Source organism: Dufourea novaeangliae, unplaced genomic scaffold, assembly GCF_001272555.1.
Source record: "Dufourea novaeangliae isolate 0120121106 unplaced genomic scaffold, ASM127255v1 scaffold245, whole genome shotgun sequence".
NCBI lineage: Eukaryota > Metazoa > Arthropoda > Insecta > Hymenoptera > Halictidae > Dufourea > Dufourea novaeangliae.
Window position 1 is genome coordinate 322083 of NW_015374118.1, and position 15479 is coordinate 337561.

General features: G+C 32.7%; 3 protein-coding genes across 4 annotated transcripts; 2 read left to right on the forward strand and 1 right to left on the reverse strand.

The window, feature by feature from the left end:
• The first annotated feature begins 2025 nt into the window (after nucleotides 1-2025).
• LOC107191185 (dimethyladenosine transferase 1, mitochondrial) lies at nucleotides 2026-3244 on the forward strand. The gene is made up of 3 exons (XM_015580163.1): nucleotides 2026-2659; nucleotides 2738-2891; nucleotides 3001-3244. The coding sequence occupies exons 1-3, from the start codon at nucleotides 2026-2028 to the stop codon at nucleotides 3242-3244; spliced, it is 1032 nt and encodes a 343-aa protein (XP_015435649.1).
• Nucleotides 3245-4705: 1461 nt separating this feature from the next.
• LOC107191194 (zinc finger CCCH domain-containing protein 15 homolog) lies at nucleotides 4706-7057 on the reverse strand. Its single transcript, XM_015580172.1, has 7 exons — nucleotides 6910-7057; nucleotides 6580-6787; nucleotides 5910-6154; nucleotides 5620-5823; nucleotides 5359-5533; nucleotides 5084-5284; nucleotides 4706-5009 (listed from the first exon to the last, which is right to left on the reverse strand). The coding sequence occupies exons 1-7, from the start codon at nucleotides 6976-6978 to the stop codon at nucleotides 4900-4902; spliced, it is 1212 nt and encodes a 403-aa protein (XP_015435658.1). The 5' UTR covers nucleotides 6979-7057; the 3' UTR covers nucleotides 4706-4899.
• Nucleotides 7058-9314: 2257 nt separating this feature from the next.
• On the forward strand, nucleotides 9315-15459 carry LOC107191192 (ras-related protein Rab-5C). 2 transcript variants are annotated; one of them, XM_015580169.1, is made up of 6 exons: nucleotides 9315-9797; nucleotides 11686-11854; nucleotides 12254-12405; nucleotides 12552-12768; nucleotides 13044-13186; nucleotides 15186-15459. In XM_015580169.1, exons 2-5 carry the CDS (start codon nucleotides 11692-11694, stop codon nucleotides 13154-13156), a joined length of 645 nt encoding a protein of 214 aa, XP_015435655.1. In that variant the 5' UTR covers nucleotides 9315-9797; nucleotides 11686-11691; the 3' UTR covers nucleotides 13157-13186; nucleotides 15186-15459. The 2 variants fall into 2 exon arrangements, with proteins under 2 accessions (XP_015435655.1, XP_015435654.1); XM_015580168.1 differs by having other exon boundaries at nucleotides 9316-9797; nucleotides 13044-13168.
• Nucleotides 15460-15479: the final 20 nt, after the last annotated feature.

The window sequence follows — 15479 nt, forward strand, 5'->3', positions numbered from 1 at the left end:
CCCCCCCCACCGGACCGCGGGTGCCACAGTCCCGCGATCCCAACAGTCCCTTTTAGTCGCCTCTTACGACAGGTAGGGATTACCGTGGGCGTATTCTGTCCCCCGCCACACAGGGGACGTGCACGTACCCTACTCTGTCGCCCAGCACGCCCAGGCCGGAACACATACGGTGTCGCGTTTAACACGCATTTCTCATCACAGAAAGCAAAATGTATATAATACTGTTTTAATAATGTTTTTATTGGTGCAATGAATATTGGTGGTAATTTGATTGCTTCTTGTCTCGCGGATCACACGTAATGGGTAAAAGATGCTAACCAAACTAGACATTTGCTACTATAATATGTCACAAATTATTACCGTTTTTACATAATACCTTAATACTTTATTACGCAGAATGTTTGGAAGAATCGATTTATGTAATAAAAGTTTTTATTCCAATATATTTTAATATCATTAATAAAAATAACATAATTAACTTTGCAAACTTAGAAGATACTCCACCTACGAGAAACTTGTTACTGCTAAGTAATAACCCTCTTCGTACTGAACAACTTCTGTAAATAAACTTTTCTGATATCTCTGTTATTAATGTAACCGTAAAGTGCACATATCCAGCTCACCTTATATATAACTGCGTCGCACGACTGAACGGCCGAATGGTGGGGAATGCACTCGGGTAATTGGCGCACGTTTATTGCACCATTTCTGGAGTTCTGGCCCTCTACAGCCCCGAAATATGCAATAAACGAGCGGCCACTGTATATTGAACGTGTAAAGATAATTTATAATTCTTAAAATGTTCTTATAATTTACTAAATAATCATATATGATATGTCTATTACAATTACAGAAATAGTAATATTTAAATTGCTACTTATTTGCCCAAACTCAGGCATGTCATATTCGATGTGTGAATAATGTACGAATTAAAGACGCATGCGTATCATATACCGATACGGCCAAATGCTGCGTGGAATATGGGAGTACGATTGACGACATTTTGAAACAATTTCGGAATTTAAAGGTAACTGAAGGTAACCACATGACAACTCTTACAAATATGATTACTTGCAATCATGTGTTGAAATAGTTATATTCTATATTAAAGTTCTGTATTTTCTTTAGCGTGTTATTTGAATTGAGAACTTCGATATTTCGACATAACCCTAGCAAAGTTTATATCTAAATATATACAAAGAAATCTCATCATGAACCTATTTAAATACAATGCGTACAATATGAGCCACAGTGTATCCTCGGTTGTTTAAATATTTATACTTTGACGTATATTATTAAGGAATAATATATGTAACAGTAAAATGCAATATATATAAAGTAAAATTCCTTAATTTTAATATATAGTTGAAGGTTAAAAAATATATCTTTAATACGCATTGTTTTTTCTGTTAACAAAACAGAAACGTGAAGGAGAAAGTATCGCTGAAATTAGTCCAATTGTTCAAAAAGTCACTTAACGGAAAGTATCAAGAAAATGAAAGCTGGTGAATGGCAAGCTTAATATTTATTACATAACATTCTCACACAAAGTTCTTAGTTTTCCAATGATTTATCTATTTGCAGGTAAAAACGAAGACTTTATGCCAAAAGTTGAATTTGATAAGTTAAGATCTCTAGACTATATGCAGTTGAAACAAGCAGAAGAAATAAATTTCCTAAGGGCATTTAAGTATAGATACAATCGTAAACGTACTGGTATAGGTGGTACACTTTTAGGACTTCTTGCTGTTGGAATTTATGTGTATACTATAAAGCAAGTGAAACAGGAGACCTTTTTGGATGATTTCAATGAACCTGAAACTGTAATTGAAACAAAGAAAAATTAAATATCTTAGGATTGTTTGTAATTTTATAGATTAGAGGATTTGAAGTTATTAGGCTTTATTCATACAATAAGAAAAGAAGTTATTAAAGCAAATGTATCATAAGCTATATTAAATAAACATAAATAAACTACATTAAATTAGTATGCTCTATTAGAATTTATATAAAAAAAAAGGAAAAATGACTACAATTCCAAGATTACCACCTCTCCCAGGTATAAGAGATATGGTAAAACTGTATAAAGTATCAGCGATGAAGCAGCTTTCACAAAATTTCATTTTAAATGAAAAATTAACAGATAAAATAGTAAAGAAAGCAGGAAATCTTACTGGAGCTGAAGTATTAGAAGTTGGTCCTGGTCCTGGTGGATTAACTAGGTCAATTATAAGACAATGTCCAGAAAAATTAATTGTTATAGAAAAGGACAGAAGATTCAAACCAATACTACAGATGTTAAGTGATGCTTATAGTACAGTTAATGGTAAAATGGATATTATTTATGGTGATATCATGAGAACGAACTTGACTCCTTTATTCTCGGAAAGTTTTAAAAAATCTTGGGAAGACAAGATGCCAAGAATATTCATAATTGGTAATTTACCATTTAATGTGTCCACACCCTTAATTATTCAGTGGTTACACTCAATCTCTGAAAGGAATGGTCCTTGGGAATTTGGAAGGTCTAGAATGACATTAACATTTCAAAAAGAAGTTGCTGAGCGTTTAGTAGCTGAACCATTAGATGATCAAAGATGTAGATTGTCTGTAATGGCACAGGCTTGGACAAAGCCTGTGCTACACTTTATAATACAAGGTACATCAAAGTTATTAATTTTAACTTTTCATGCCTTTTATAGATTAATTTCATTTTATGCCTCTATTGAGATCTTAGGTTCAGCTTTCGTTCCAAAACCAGATGTTGATGTTGGTGTGGTATCATTTATACCTCTAGCTAATCCACGTACAAAACATGAATTTAAAATTTTTGAGCGTGTAACACGTCATATTTTTAGTTTTCGTCAGAAGTATAGCGTACGAGGTATTGAGTAAGTGCAATTTATATGAAAAAGTTTTAATATAAGAGACGCATTGTTTTTACATAGCATATTCTACACTTTTCAAAACTAATGCAAAATTCTTTCCCCGATTTTCTAGAACCTTGTTTCCACCAGAATGTCGAAAAGAATGTGGACATATGATGTACAAACTTACCGATTTGAATCCTCAGACAAGGCCAATGGAATTGTCAGTGGAAGATATTGATAAACTTGTTAGCGCATATAAATACTTAATAGAAAAACATCCAGAAATCGGCGTGTATGAATATCGTGCATCTCGAAAAATATTAAAATTATCCGATACGATCAAAATAGACGTCGCAGAATGTTCAACACTGTAATTTCAGTAATAATAAAATGCATTTTTTACCATTATCATAATATATGATATGAATGAATTTAATTTAAATATGTCTGTATGAATAAATACATGAAATAATATAAAGAAATACCTCCATGTATTGAAATGTATAATTTTATTTGGATATTTGGCAAATTTATAGATATAGAAATATAATTGAATTATATAAATTCCACTTAAGAAAAATTGAACAATAGAAGTTATACGACTTCACTTTGCAAAATTTCTTTTTAATGTATTTTTGACATCATGGTAATTACACATACATGGCTATTAGCGACGATAAGTATAGATAAGTATACTATACAGAATTAGATTCAATCATAGAGTTCTGAGTCTTTCAAAAAAGGTAATATTTCGAATATTTGGTGATTACCATTGAAATATTCACTTAGATTTGTTTTAATCTGAGACTTAACACGAGATACTGAGTATTTAGAACATATCACGGGAATATAGGTAGTAGTTGTTTGATAATTGCATATGTCACAGACCAAAGGATTTATTTTAAAAATGATATGAAAATGTATGAATTTCGTATGTCCTATTCTCAGTCTATTGAATATTCTTTGAGTTTTCGTTGAAGATAAGATGTACCAAACTTATATTATCTGAACTGAGAAACTACATTATTCCCAAAGCATATTCTGCTGGAGAAATTTTCGATTCATTATTCCATGCAATTAGTTATCTTTAGAATGTTTTTGGAGGTCAAGGACATTTTCGGCGGCTCTTCTGCTACTGGTACGGTAGAAGCTTCTTTTGCTGCTCTGTTCGCTTCTTTATTGTTCCAAATGCCCACATGTGACGGAATCCACATAAGAATAATAATTTTTCCGTCTTCAGTTGTAGAATGATCAATTTTTAAGATATCCAGAATTAGACCATACGTTCATTTGATGACTACCTACTCAATAAAATTGCAAAATTTTATTTCAGAAAATTCTGTAGTAATAATCTATTTTGGAATGCTATGCAATTTTGTACGTTCAATTTGTATTTTTTGTTTTGAAAAACAACGTAATGTACGAGTTTTGCATTATTAATTTTATTCATCCATACTACGTATGTATAAAGATAACGTATACTTGTAGAAGTCGAAGTAAGTTCAAATCTACAAATTTATTAATATCCATACTGTCGATTCTTAGAATATTTTTTGTTTCACTTGCCAGTCTCGTTCTTTCATTAAATCTCTATTTTACTTATTGCTTTAGGAAATACGTTACAAGTAAATTATTCTTAAAAAAATAAGTTTCATTAACTACTTCTATAATGGCGATATAATTATGTGTTTCTACTTTCTCAAGGTAATAAATGTCAGACAACTTGTGTATATAATAAAAAATGATAAACTACAGTTTTAATGATTAAAAACCGAAAATTATAATATAATTACATTAAAATACATTAAACTTTTAATTGAAAGTGATTTGCACGAGACCAGCTCTTCACATATACATAATAAGTAAATATATTGCTTGCAAATAAAATGTAAATAACAATGTACAAGGCAGCCCACTTAAAACTAGCAGTGAATACGTGAATAATATGCTGACAATATATTATATATTGTAGGAGTACAGGTAAATGAAGACACACAGTAAAGGGAAGAATCTGAACAAAATATTTGGATCACTCTTCTAAATCCAAATTTTCTAATTCTTCTTCTAAACCTTCCAAATCTTCTTCCATAAATAGATTTTCGTTAATTGCTAATGCAGCTGCACCATCATCTAAAGTAACTGTTACGAAACCATATCATTAATATCTTTAATATATATTTCATTTAAAAGTAATGTAACTATTGCATACATACCAGTAGCATTCTCATTGTCTTTAATTTCATTACTTTTTAATCTATCTGTACTAGCCACAGTTATTCCAGTAGTATCAATTTCACTAGCTTCAAGAGCAAGCCTATCCATGTCAAGCTCTCTGTATTCAAACCTTTCTTCATCCTCTTCTTCTTCATCTTCACGGACATAACTAGATATTGCTTCATCTCCATCGTCAATACCTAGAATAAATATTTTGAAAATAAATATTCTCATAATTGCATGAAAAATTTCAAGTTCACAATAATGAATATACCATCTCCCATTGCCAGTTCAGGATTGAAGTAAAACATTTCTCTGCCAGATATTCCAACTTGGCGTCCAGCTTTATAATCATTTCGTCTTCTTTCTTCTTCTTTAATAGCTTGCTCTTTCTTTTCCTTTAGTTTTCTTTTCTTCCATGCCAAAAATGTCTCCAGCGTTATTTTAGTCTATCAAAATACATATTACTGTATATTTTTTAATATATACAAGATGTTACATGAAAAATTTAAAAATGAATGACACATGCTCGTACTTGGTTTGGTCCTAAATTGGCTCGTTCTGTTTCAATTAAATCTTCTAAAGAAATTTCGTCTTTTTTATCCTCTTTTTTCTTATCCTTTTTGAGTACAAAACCAGGAGGTAATGCATGCCTATAGATACATTTTTGTCCCGACGGACATTCCCAAAACCATCCATACTTGGACTTCTCCACTGCTTCCAGAAAATGTTTACAAATCTAAAATTAGGCCGATAGTGTTTGTTTTCTTTTCTTGAGTAGAAAAGAATACCTACTTATTCTATACAGTAGAAATATGTACTTACAATATCAGTCGTTGGACGATTTCCACTGATGCCATGTTTTTTCTCTACAACTTCTTTCAACTTATCTTCATCCCATTTATCCATAGTATCTGTTTCTTTATCATCATCATCTCTCATATCACAGTATAATGAACGTTTCTCTGCCTTTCTTTCTACACTTAAATCGTGAGAAAACTTGCATTTGTCCCCTTTTGTACATTGTCCTTGTTTGAAAAATGCACATACTACTGATTTAGGATCAGTTCCTATAAATTTAAATAATTTGATATGTACAATTTGCATCTGTATATAACATAATGCTCTGAAAGGCTTTCATAAATGTTATACAGGAGATAAAAAATATTTGTTATACAACTGAAAAGAATATAATTTTATAGGCAAAAATAAAGAAAAATACAGAATAAAATTTTGTCATCTACAACTTTGTTATTCATCCATAATAATATAATTTAAATTTAATAATAATTAACAGCAAATAATACTGTACCATCAGCTGTAGTTATTATAATGTAATAATCAAAAATCTACATGTAATATTCAAAAATATGTGTATTTAATAGATTTTCAGTTTTTATTTATTTCTGGACATAAAATTATATTCTTTCCAATGTATAAAAATAACATTAGAATATATATGGTTAAACTTGCATAATACGTCTATATGCAGTACCTTTATCTATTTTTTGTGTTTGCACAGGTTTAAATATCAGAGCTAATTCTTTTTGTTCCTTCATTTTTTTTTCTTTCTCAAGCTTTTTAACATTAGGATCCTCTACTTTTCGTGGATTAACGCCACCTGATTTTACCTGCTTCTCTACTTGCTGAATAAATTTTTGTTGTTTAGCACCTTTCTTATTTTTTATACCAAAAGTTTTATCCTATGAAAAATGAAGAGTAGCACATGAAAAAATATTAGACGTATGCGTACACGTGCGAGCATATTCAATATATGGAATGTTTTAGGTTAGCAATATACATAACATTTATAGTAATCAAATACCTCGATAACTTTCTCTTTTTTCTTCTGATCCGCTTTTTTACTGGGAGCAGGTGCCTTTTTGGGTGGCATTTCATTCACTTCTTAATATTTAAACGTGTTCAATACAGGAAATATAAGAACACAATTGATAAGTCAGAGAAAACTTATTTTCAACCGTGGAGCAATTGGATGCTCGAATTGGCAAGCGTGAATGTTAGTAATGAGACAGATCATATAAAACATAAATATATTGTAATATTGTATCTACATGTTTTATAGATATCTTATATAATCATTTGGTGTATCATAATTTGATAAGACATATTTTCAGGCAAATCTTACAAAAACTGATTTTTTATTATAAAAGTAAAAAATATTATATCTTTATGGGACACAAATCATATAAACGCGAGTCTATCATAATTCATTTATCTACAACAAAGGTCATGTATTTTAAACATTATTTACATGTACATCGCCGAACAAGATAATTATCTACTTCATTCATTTTTTTCAGGAGATGTCACGAAAACCATCGTTCCTATCTATTCCATGATATCCTGTGGTGTAAATCGCAGCGCGAAAACTCGAAAAGTCACTTTACTATCATTCGAAATTCACAAGTAGATCATTTAAATCTGATTTATGAAATGTTTCATTCAAAACATAAAAAAATAAAAAAATATACAAAATATATACACTCATTTGTATACGAACAGTATTCTAGATATTTCATAACATGTGCAATCCTCCTTCAGTAATGAACAAAGGATACAAAAGCAATGACAAAAGTGTAAAAACACAAGCACTTGACAGAAGTGTAAAAAAAATTAAATTAAATGGGAGTGAGGGGGCAGTTAATCTTAAAACTAGAGATATACATATACAGGGTGTTCCGTTCAAGTGAGTATATGTACAGTGGCCCTCACAAGGGATTTAAGTTATAAAAAAAATGTTTTGATAAAAATTGTTAGGTGTAACAGGGCACATTATGTGGTATTAATGGTATTTTTATAGGTGGAGTGTTGGGGAAGATTTCAAGGTCCAGTTATTTTTTGTAAATATACTTTATTTTTACAATCAAATGTTCCTAACATTTTGTACCTGATTATTTAATCATACGTATATGTATATACATCCTCTTTATGTCAGATCCATAAATGCAAAGCAATTGAATATAATGATGCTATAAGAAACTCTTTAGCATTATAGACTTTAACATTTATAGAATTTAAAATTTATAAAATAACACATCTATGGCTGGCACATATAAGAGAAGATGTCTATATACATAATGAAAAATATACCTTGAAATCAAGAATTAATCTAATATAAAATTTATTACGATTTTTGTATTAAATTTTTAAGAAAATCGATTCTCCATGGTTCGATTCAGAATCGTTTTGAGAATCGATTCTTTAAAGAGAATCGAACATCCCTCCCTACCTGATGGGACCGCGATTGAACCCATGGACATAGGAATTAGAAGACGGAGCGCAAGATCCCGTTCCTAGGTCCATGACTGTCGAAAGTCTATATCGCCCTCACTTCGTGGCAAAGTTCGAAAGTACACTTTGTTCCTTTAAGAGATCACCCCCACCACAGGAGTTTCCGGACCTGTGTATGCGAACGTGATTGAAGCCGAACTCTCGCATTGTTGTCGTTTTTACCTTCAGCACGACTAGTACCAGCTCATAGACATATATAGACGGAGCATTAACTGAGCGGGGAAGTAAGATTCGCGGTAAAGGGGTGGATAGTAGTAAATCGGGTAACTTCGTTCCTTTTCGGTGCTATTCGGGTATACAATCACGTTACATACATGTATGCTATGAGAGATGACAAAAATATACCTATTATACGTTAAAAATTCCGTGTCATGTAGTTTGTATAGATCTATGTATTTAACAAAATTAATAAATAGTATAAAGCATTAAATAATAGTACGGCACACAGCCCACCAGCCATTATCAACAAGCCGAATCGAACCGAATGCATCCGAAGCTAACCGACGTACCTCTAACGACCGCTTCCTTCTCCCCTCCAGTCCTACGGTCCCCTCGCCAAAGTGGTAGATTATTACCAGCTAGTACTAGAGTCGGCTGTGATACTGCCTGATACCATCCTATGCGAAGGATAGTATCAGCGCATCCTGTGGCATGTGTTAAAAGCTTATGAATGGTTTCGATTTAATACATACGCAAGTCTGGTGGCGCTCTTGTCCGGTCGCTACCATCGAAATGCGCCATTTCCGACTCGAGGAAAAAGAAAACGACGTTGAAGAAAAGGACCCCCGAAAGATCTACCTCGATTGAAGTCGTCTCGTCGTATTTTCACGGTTTCACGAACGATTGCTGGTAATTGATTGATCCGTTGGTCAGCGAGTAAAGATTGTGTGCGCGTAATCTACGGGTTTGCATTGTGAACTAAAGTGTTGCAACATCGTGTGTACTGTGTATGCGTGATTTGAGCTTCAGTCTCGATTCTTTTTAGTGCAATCAAACTTTTTAACTCGATACACGGTCGTATCAGGTTAAAGAGGCATCTATACTATATACTTGATCGAGGAAAGTGCCGTAAAAGACCGTTGTTTCGGGAGGAAAAGTGATAGGAGAGTTTCTTCCACGAACAGAAAAAAGGGGAGTGTGAAAAAACCAACGATCTTCACGGGGTCGTGTGTCTACTGGTGTGTGTACCAACCGGAGCTGTCATAAATGTACACATTCTATATAGATTGCACGATCTATGCTCTGTTAGTGGGCCGATTTACTGGAGACAAGTGATCGTGTCTTACGCGCGGCAGTGAATTGACATTAATCATCGTCGTGCGGTGTGTGCGCCCATCGACGTAAACGTCTAAAGAGCTAGTGCCGCATTTCTATCCGACGGCGAGTTTCCTCACGCAGCAGGTTAAGCATCGAAAATTTCGAGTTTTCCATCTTGTTAAGTGTCCCTATTCATGCTACCAACAAAACTACATTTTTCAATGTTTCTACTTTTTTCTTCCGTGGAGCGTTGTGTGCGAGAAAATCGGTTGTTTATGAAACAGTGTCGTCCACGATAGAGACGCAAAATGCGCCTATGTACATACATTGTTCACCTTTCGCGACGTGTATATGATTGCACGGACCGTCGTTAATAAAGATCATGTGCACTCTGCGACACGCGATTTTCTCAAACTGTGCCTGATCTTTTGGCTGAGATGATGTTCGGCTTTTCGAAAAATTCGATATTTCAGATCTTGCTGACGTTTCATGGGCGGTGACAAGTACTCGGATCCGTAACTATCGCGGCGCATCGCTTACTCCCTTTATTTTCCTCTCTTCGTCTCCCTCCTGGTATCTTTAGAGAGGAATGGAGAAAGAGAGAACGCGAACGAGCGAGTGCGAGAGATGGAAAGCCCTGCGAATGAGTAACTGAATGCGGGAGAGAGAGGATTGTACTTTTAGCGACCCACGAAACGAGATAAAAGAGGACAGAGTTCGGATGCAGACAGAAGAGAGAAAGAGGACTACCGAGCTCAGGATAGAACGAAAAAGAGAATTCGCGCGCGCGTACATAGAACTTTCTGTCCTTATCGGTTTCTTTCTTTCGCAGTCTCTATGCACCGCTTTAACGGTTTCTCGTGATTTTTCGATAATGCCATTTTGTCGAAGGTTATGAGGTATTGGTTACGTAGTTAACTTTCCGGTGAGTCCTTTTTCACGGGCACGATAGTTGTACGCAATCGGTACGGTCGCGGAAGCTACGTCAGATAGCTTGTATGCGCGTGTCGTCTGTGTTTTTTCATTCGGTTATATGTCACTCTTATGAACTTCTTTTCTGTGAGATCGTACTCATACTTAACATGGACAAGCTCGCACGAGTGGAACCTGTTCCCTTTTAAATAATCATTGCATTACAAGAATCCCGTGATTGTCGTGAACTGGCTGCGTTTTAGCTACTGTGTCTTACCTATCCTCGCCCTTCGTTGGAACGGACCTAGTATTATCATTTGGGGGTTCGAGTTTCATTAGTAGTAACATTATCGCGAACCAACGCTGAACTGCTTAATTTGCCAAGACTCGTTGCGCGAACTAATTAGATAATGTAATTAAGAAGCTCCCATCCCCCGCTTTAATGGGTTATAAGCATACGCTATTGTTTTCCTTCTAGTGTTATCCACCGTGCTTTCCCACTTGCAAGTGCCTCGCAGAAACTAATGACAACAAAGCAGATAACAAAATTTCGCGTACTTGTTTATAATAGTCCGTATCGTAATTTTATTTCTGCAAAACACACTGAGGATTCGCGCGTTTAATGAACTGATACTACGAACACGCATTCAATTCCAGTTGTTGCATTTAATTATATTTTTCTCTTGCGCTTCGATAGGGTATCGACCCTTCGTTCGTCTTTGAACTGAGACATTTTTTACTTGATTATATTAGTTTCTTGTTTTCTGTAGAGTACAAAATTTAGATATACATTCTTAGTTGTATGTATTTGTATCTTTTGTTAACTTCTACTTTAAAGTATCTTTCAATTTGCAAAAAGAGTTTGTAAGAACTTTTCCAGAATGTTTTGATTTTTCATACTAAAATTAATAAATTCAATTGAATGAAAATTGCAGAATATATAAACGAGAGCTTATCTATTGCATGCAGTCTTAATGTAAATAAACATTTATTTATTGATTTAAAGGTTAGGCAAATATGAAAATTAGAAAATATTTTATATGTTTGAACGCTTATTTGTTATATTATGTTTACAAGATATAATACTTTGTTGAAGTTAAAAATGTTTTTGTGGATTTAGGTGATCATGGCTAATCGGGGTACAGCCCAGAGGCCAAATGGTTCGACACAAGGGAAGATTTGTCAGTTTAAATTGGTGCTGCTCGGGGAATCCGCGGTTGGCAAATCAAGCCTTGTGTTGAGGTTTGTTAAAGGACAGTTCCATGAGTATCAAGAAAGTACTATTGGAGGTAGGAATTTTTCAATTAATACAATACATGTAAAGAATGGGCCAGGATGGGTAGTATAACTGAACAGGAGATTATTCCATATGCAAATATAAATTGAAAATTTAGAATAAAATTTTTTTGTAGGATACTTTATTTTTGAGATACTCGAGTTCAAAAATGTGCTGGATACGCGTACAACTGTTCATTGCAATCTGTTTCTACTTACTATGAAATCAAAGACATATGTGTTAATTGATTTTTCAAATTGATTATCTCAGAAACGAAGCATTGTACGAACTAAATTTTTTCTACATTTTCAACTTGTTTTTGTATTAATCATTCTGACTCATCTTATATATTGTTAAATGGTATTTATATTAACTGTCAAAAGCCATCATATTGTTATATTAATCGTTCTAGCTGCATTCTTAACACAAACTGTATGTCTGGATGACACAACCGTAAAATTTGAGATCTGGGACACAGCAGGACAAGAGCGTTATCATAGTCTTGCACCAATGTATTATCGGGGTGCTCAAGCAGCCATTGTTGTGTATGACATAACAAATCAGGTAAGTCAAAATTGTTAAAGTATAAACACGTATCCAAATTCTGTCTCCATTTTATCTCTCTTTTGTAAAACGTGTTTAAAGTCAACTCTGGATTTTGCATTTAAAAGGCAAATATATCTACATTTCGTTATTGTTTAAAAATGTAGGACACATTTGTACGTGCCCAAACGTGGGTGAAGGAATTACAACGACAAGCCAGTCCAAGCATAGTCATAGCATTAGCTGGAAATAAAGCAGACCTTGGAAATAAGAGAGTCGTAGAATTTGATGAAGCTCAAACATATGCAGATGAAAATGGTCTTCTTTTTATGGAAACTTCGGCCAAAACAGCAATGAATGTTAATGATATATTCCTGGCGATAGGTAAGATAATGCACTATCATTTTTCATTGTGCAAGGCACATTAATTATTATATTCGAAATGAAAGCGGTAGCGACAAAGGTTTGCCAATGCTTCCAATCACATTCATGATTATGTTATCTAAGCAATATGAAAATGGCATCTGGTTTTGAAATAGTATCTGTTATCGAATTAGGCATGCTATTAAAAGATTTGCTTCTTACTACACTGTAATTCTTGTACTTAATAATAAATATGAATGTGCAAATAAATTTGCGTTATCAATCTTTTGTTATAGCTAAAAAACTTCCAAAGAATGAACAATCAGGAAGTGCAAGTACGAGCGGTCAAGGTCGTCGGTTAGTCGAGACGGAAGGACAAAAGGCAGCGACTGGCAACTGTTGCAAGTGATTATCCAAATCTGTACGTGTCAAATACTGTGTTGGTATATATTTTTATATTAGTTAAAATTTGTCACCTTGGTGATCTACAATAGTGGAAATAATATTCATGAAGGAGTCAAAAGAATTGATATATGCAACAGATATGTTATGAGTCCAATGTTCAATATAATAATATATTATGTCTACATATTTTTATAATGTAAAAATGTATAAGGAGAAGAGACTGATGATGGTCTTGCAATGATAACAAAAGATTTGATATTAATTAGGTTAAACATTTGCAATTTATGGATTCTTCACGCAAAATTTCGTATTAGTATTATGGAGTATCTGAGTAGATATTGCTGTAGTATATTTCTTGTTATGTTTAATATTTTTATTGCATGTATTCCTGACTTATTTTGGTCTTTGTATTTATTTAATAAGTGAACAGAACACGCGCATATTAGAAGTTGAGTCAGTGTTTCTTTTTTTTTAATCTTTATTGATTGTATAATAAGTCATAATGTAAAAATTAATTCTGCGTAAACCAGTTTGATTCGTTCTAGAATTAGGGAAATTTTTAAAACGCGGCGAATAAATATGTCGCTAATCATATGTGATGTTATCACAAAATACTATCTTTCTATTATTAAAGAATCATTAATGAAAATGTATGTGTAACAGTGATTTTAAACTTTATTGTAACATAAACAGACTTATTTGTTACGAATTAATTTTTGCACAATCTTGAGATGAACATTTATAAATTCCAATCTTTTGGCATTTAAAGAATAGCTTTTCTTCCGAACAAAAGATAATTATTTATATAAGAATTTTCTTACATCATTATTGTATCTCACATAGCTTAGATTAATTATTGCAATGAATAATAATGCACAGCCTAAGATTTCATACTTTCTTTTTTTTATTTGTAAACCTTCAATGTGGTTCTATACTCTTATAGTATCACATAACGATGTGTTTGCAAAAACTACAGTCATACTTATTGTTTGTACTATATTGTGAGCAAATGTATAATTATAGTTCTATACTTGAATGAAAAGAAATACTTTATCTGTTTCGCATTTTATACGTTGAATTCCACAAAATTCTGCCACGAGATATTAATGCTTGTAGTATGCTTACAAATATTATATACTTTTCCTATTACGTTTATTTCTTATAATTTTTATTTCATTCATACTTGCATAATGCCTATTTTTGTAATATGCATTATACAGTGGATTACTAGATGCAAGAGAGTAAACAATCCTTGTAATATATTCATCATCCTATTACTGTAAATATTAAAGTGACATTAAAGAAAATGTTAATTTCTTACTCAAAAGTTGAGTCTGTTGATTTAATTAATGCAATTGCGAGTTCTTTTATAAACACCTTTGTCTAAATAGTGATAATACGAAAATATTTCGAAATTTTTTATATTATTTAAATGTCATGACTTATAATTATTATTAAATTTTGACTACTGCTGCTTTTTTTATTTGCATCTTCAATCATTTATGTATGTTAAGTTAAAATGTATAATTTTTATATCACGTACTTGTTTTTATTGTGGATAGATTTTATATTATATCAAAAGTTGAACTGATTACAGTTTTCAACATAGTTATGAATATAACATGCAATTAGTTGCCACAGGTTTTTAATTTGGTAAGAAGAATTTAAGTATAAAAAGTGTGTTTCTTTTTTACAACTGCATATTAGCTTTATTTGAAACATCCTCCTAGGTAAGTTAATATTGTGTAATTGCTTATGACAATAATTGATTTCAATTAAATTATTTTATCGTACACTATTGTATTTATAATGTTCGCTAAGATATTAACTGCTTAAAAATTTAACGGTGAATTCTAATTTGCATAACTGCACATATCGATTAAGGTGCTTACATTATTTTATAAATGCATAGTATACTTTGTGCTTATTTTTTTGTAACAAGTACTAATGTAAATTAAGTAAAAATTCTGTTTTCGTCGACAAACGTTTGTTTAATGTATCACTGTAGGAGACACACTACTTTCTGCTTACAGATATGTACCATAATCGACAAATATAAGTACACCACGAGTATGTCCGCATTGAATTTGAATGGAATATAAAAGGATGGGAAAATGCCACTATTATGGAATGGGAGGTGAACTGTGCAAGACGAACATTTTGTCTGAGTGATTAATTTAAAAAATGCGTGTATCACGTTGTATTCGACGATATATCATCTATTTTGAGTATCAGATTTATCGAAGAGGGTGAAGCAGAGAGAAGGGGGCGGGGAGGAGGGGTGAGAGAGAGAGAGAGAGAGAGAGAGAGAGAGAGAGAGAGAGAGA

Coding starts and splice junctions, on each gene's coding strand:
- LOC107191185 (XM_015580163.1), top strand. CDS start 2,026: ATGACTACAATTCCAAGATTACCACCTCTCCCAGGTATAAGAGATATG. Junction 2,660..2,737: donor GCTACACTTTATAATACAAG/GTACATCAAAGT, acceptor TTGAGATCTTAG/GTTCAGCTTTCGTTCCAAAA. Junction 2,892..3,000: donor TATAGCGTACGAGGTATTGA/GTAAGTGCAATT, acceptor CCGATTTTCTAG/AACCTTGTTTCCACCAGAAT.
- LOC107191194 (XM_015580172.1), bottom strand. CDS start 6,978: ATGCCACCCAAAAAGGCACCTGCTCCCAGTAAAAAAGCGGATCAGAAG. Junction 5,824..5,909: donor ATCGTCCAACGACTGATATT/GTAAGTACATAT, acceptor GCCTAATTTTAG/ATTTGTAAACATTTTCTGGA. Junction 5,010..5,083: donor AGACAATGAGAATGCTACTG/GTATGTATGCAA, acceptor GTTTCGTAACAG/TTACTTTAGATGATGGTGCA.
- LOC107191192 (XM_015580169.1), top strand. CDS start 11,692: ATGGCTAATCGGGGTACAGCCCAGAGGCCAAATGGTTCGACACAAGGG. Junction 11,855..12,253: donor TCAAGAAAGTACTATTGGAG/GTAGGAATTTTT, acceptor TAATCGTTCTAG/CTGCATTCTTAACACAAACT. Junction 12,769..13,043: donor TGATATATTCCTGGCGATAG/GTAAGATAATGC, acceptor CTTTTGTTATAG/CTAAAAAACTTCCAAAGAAT.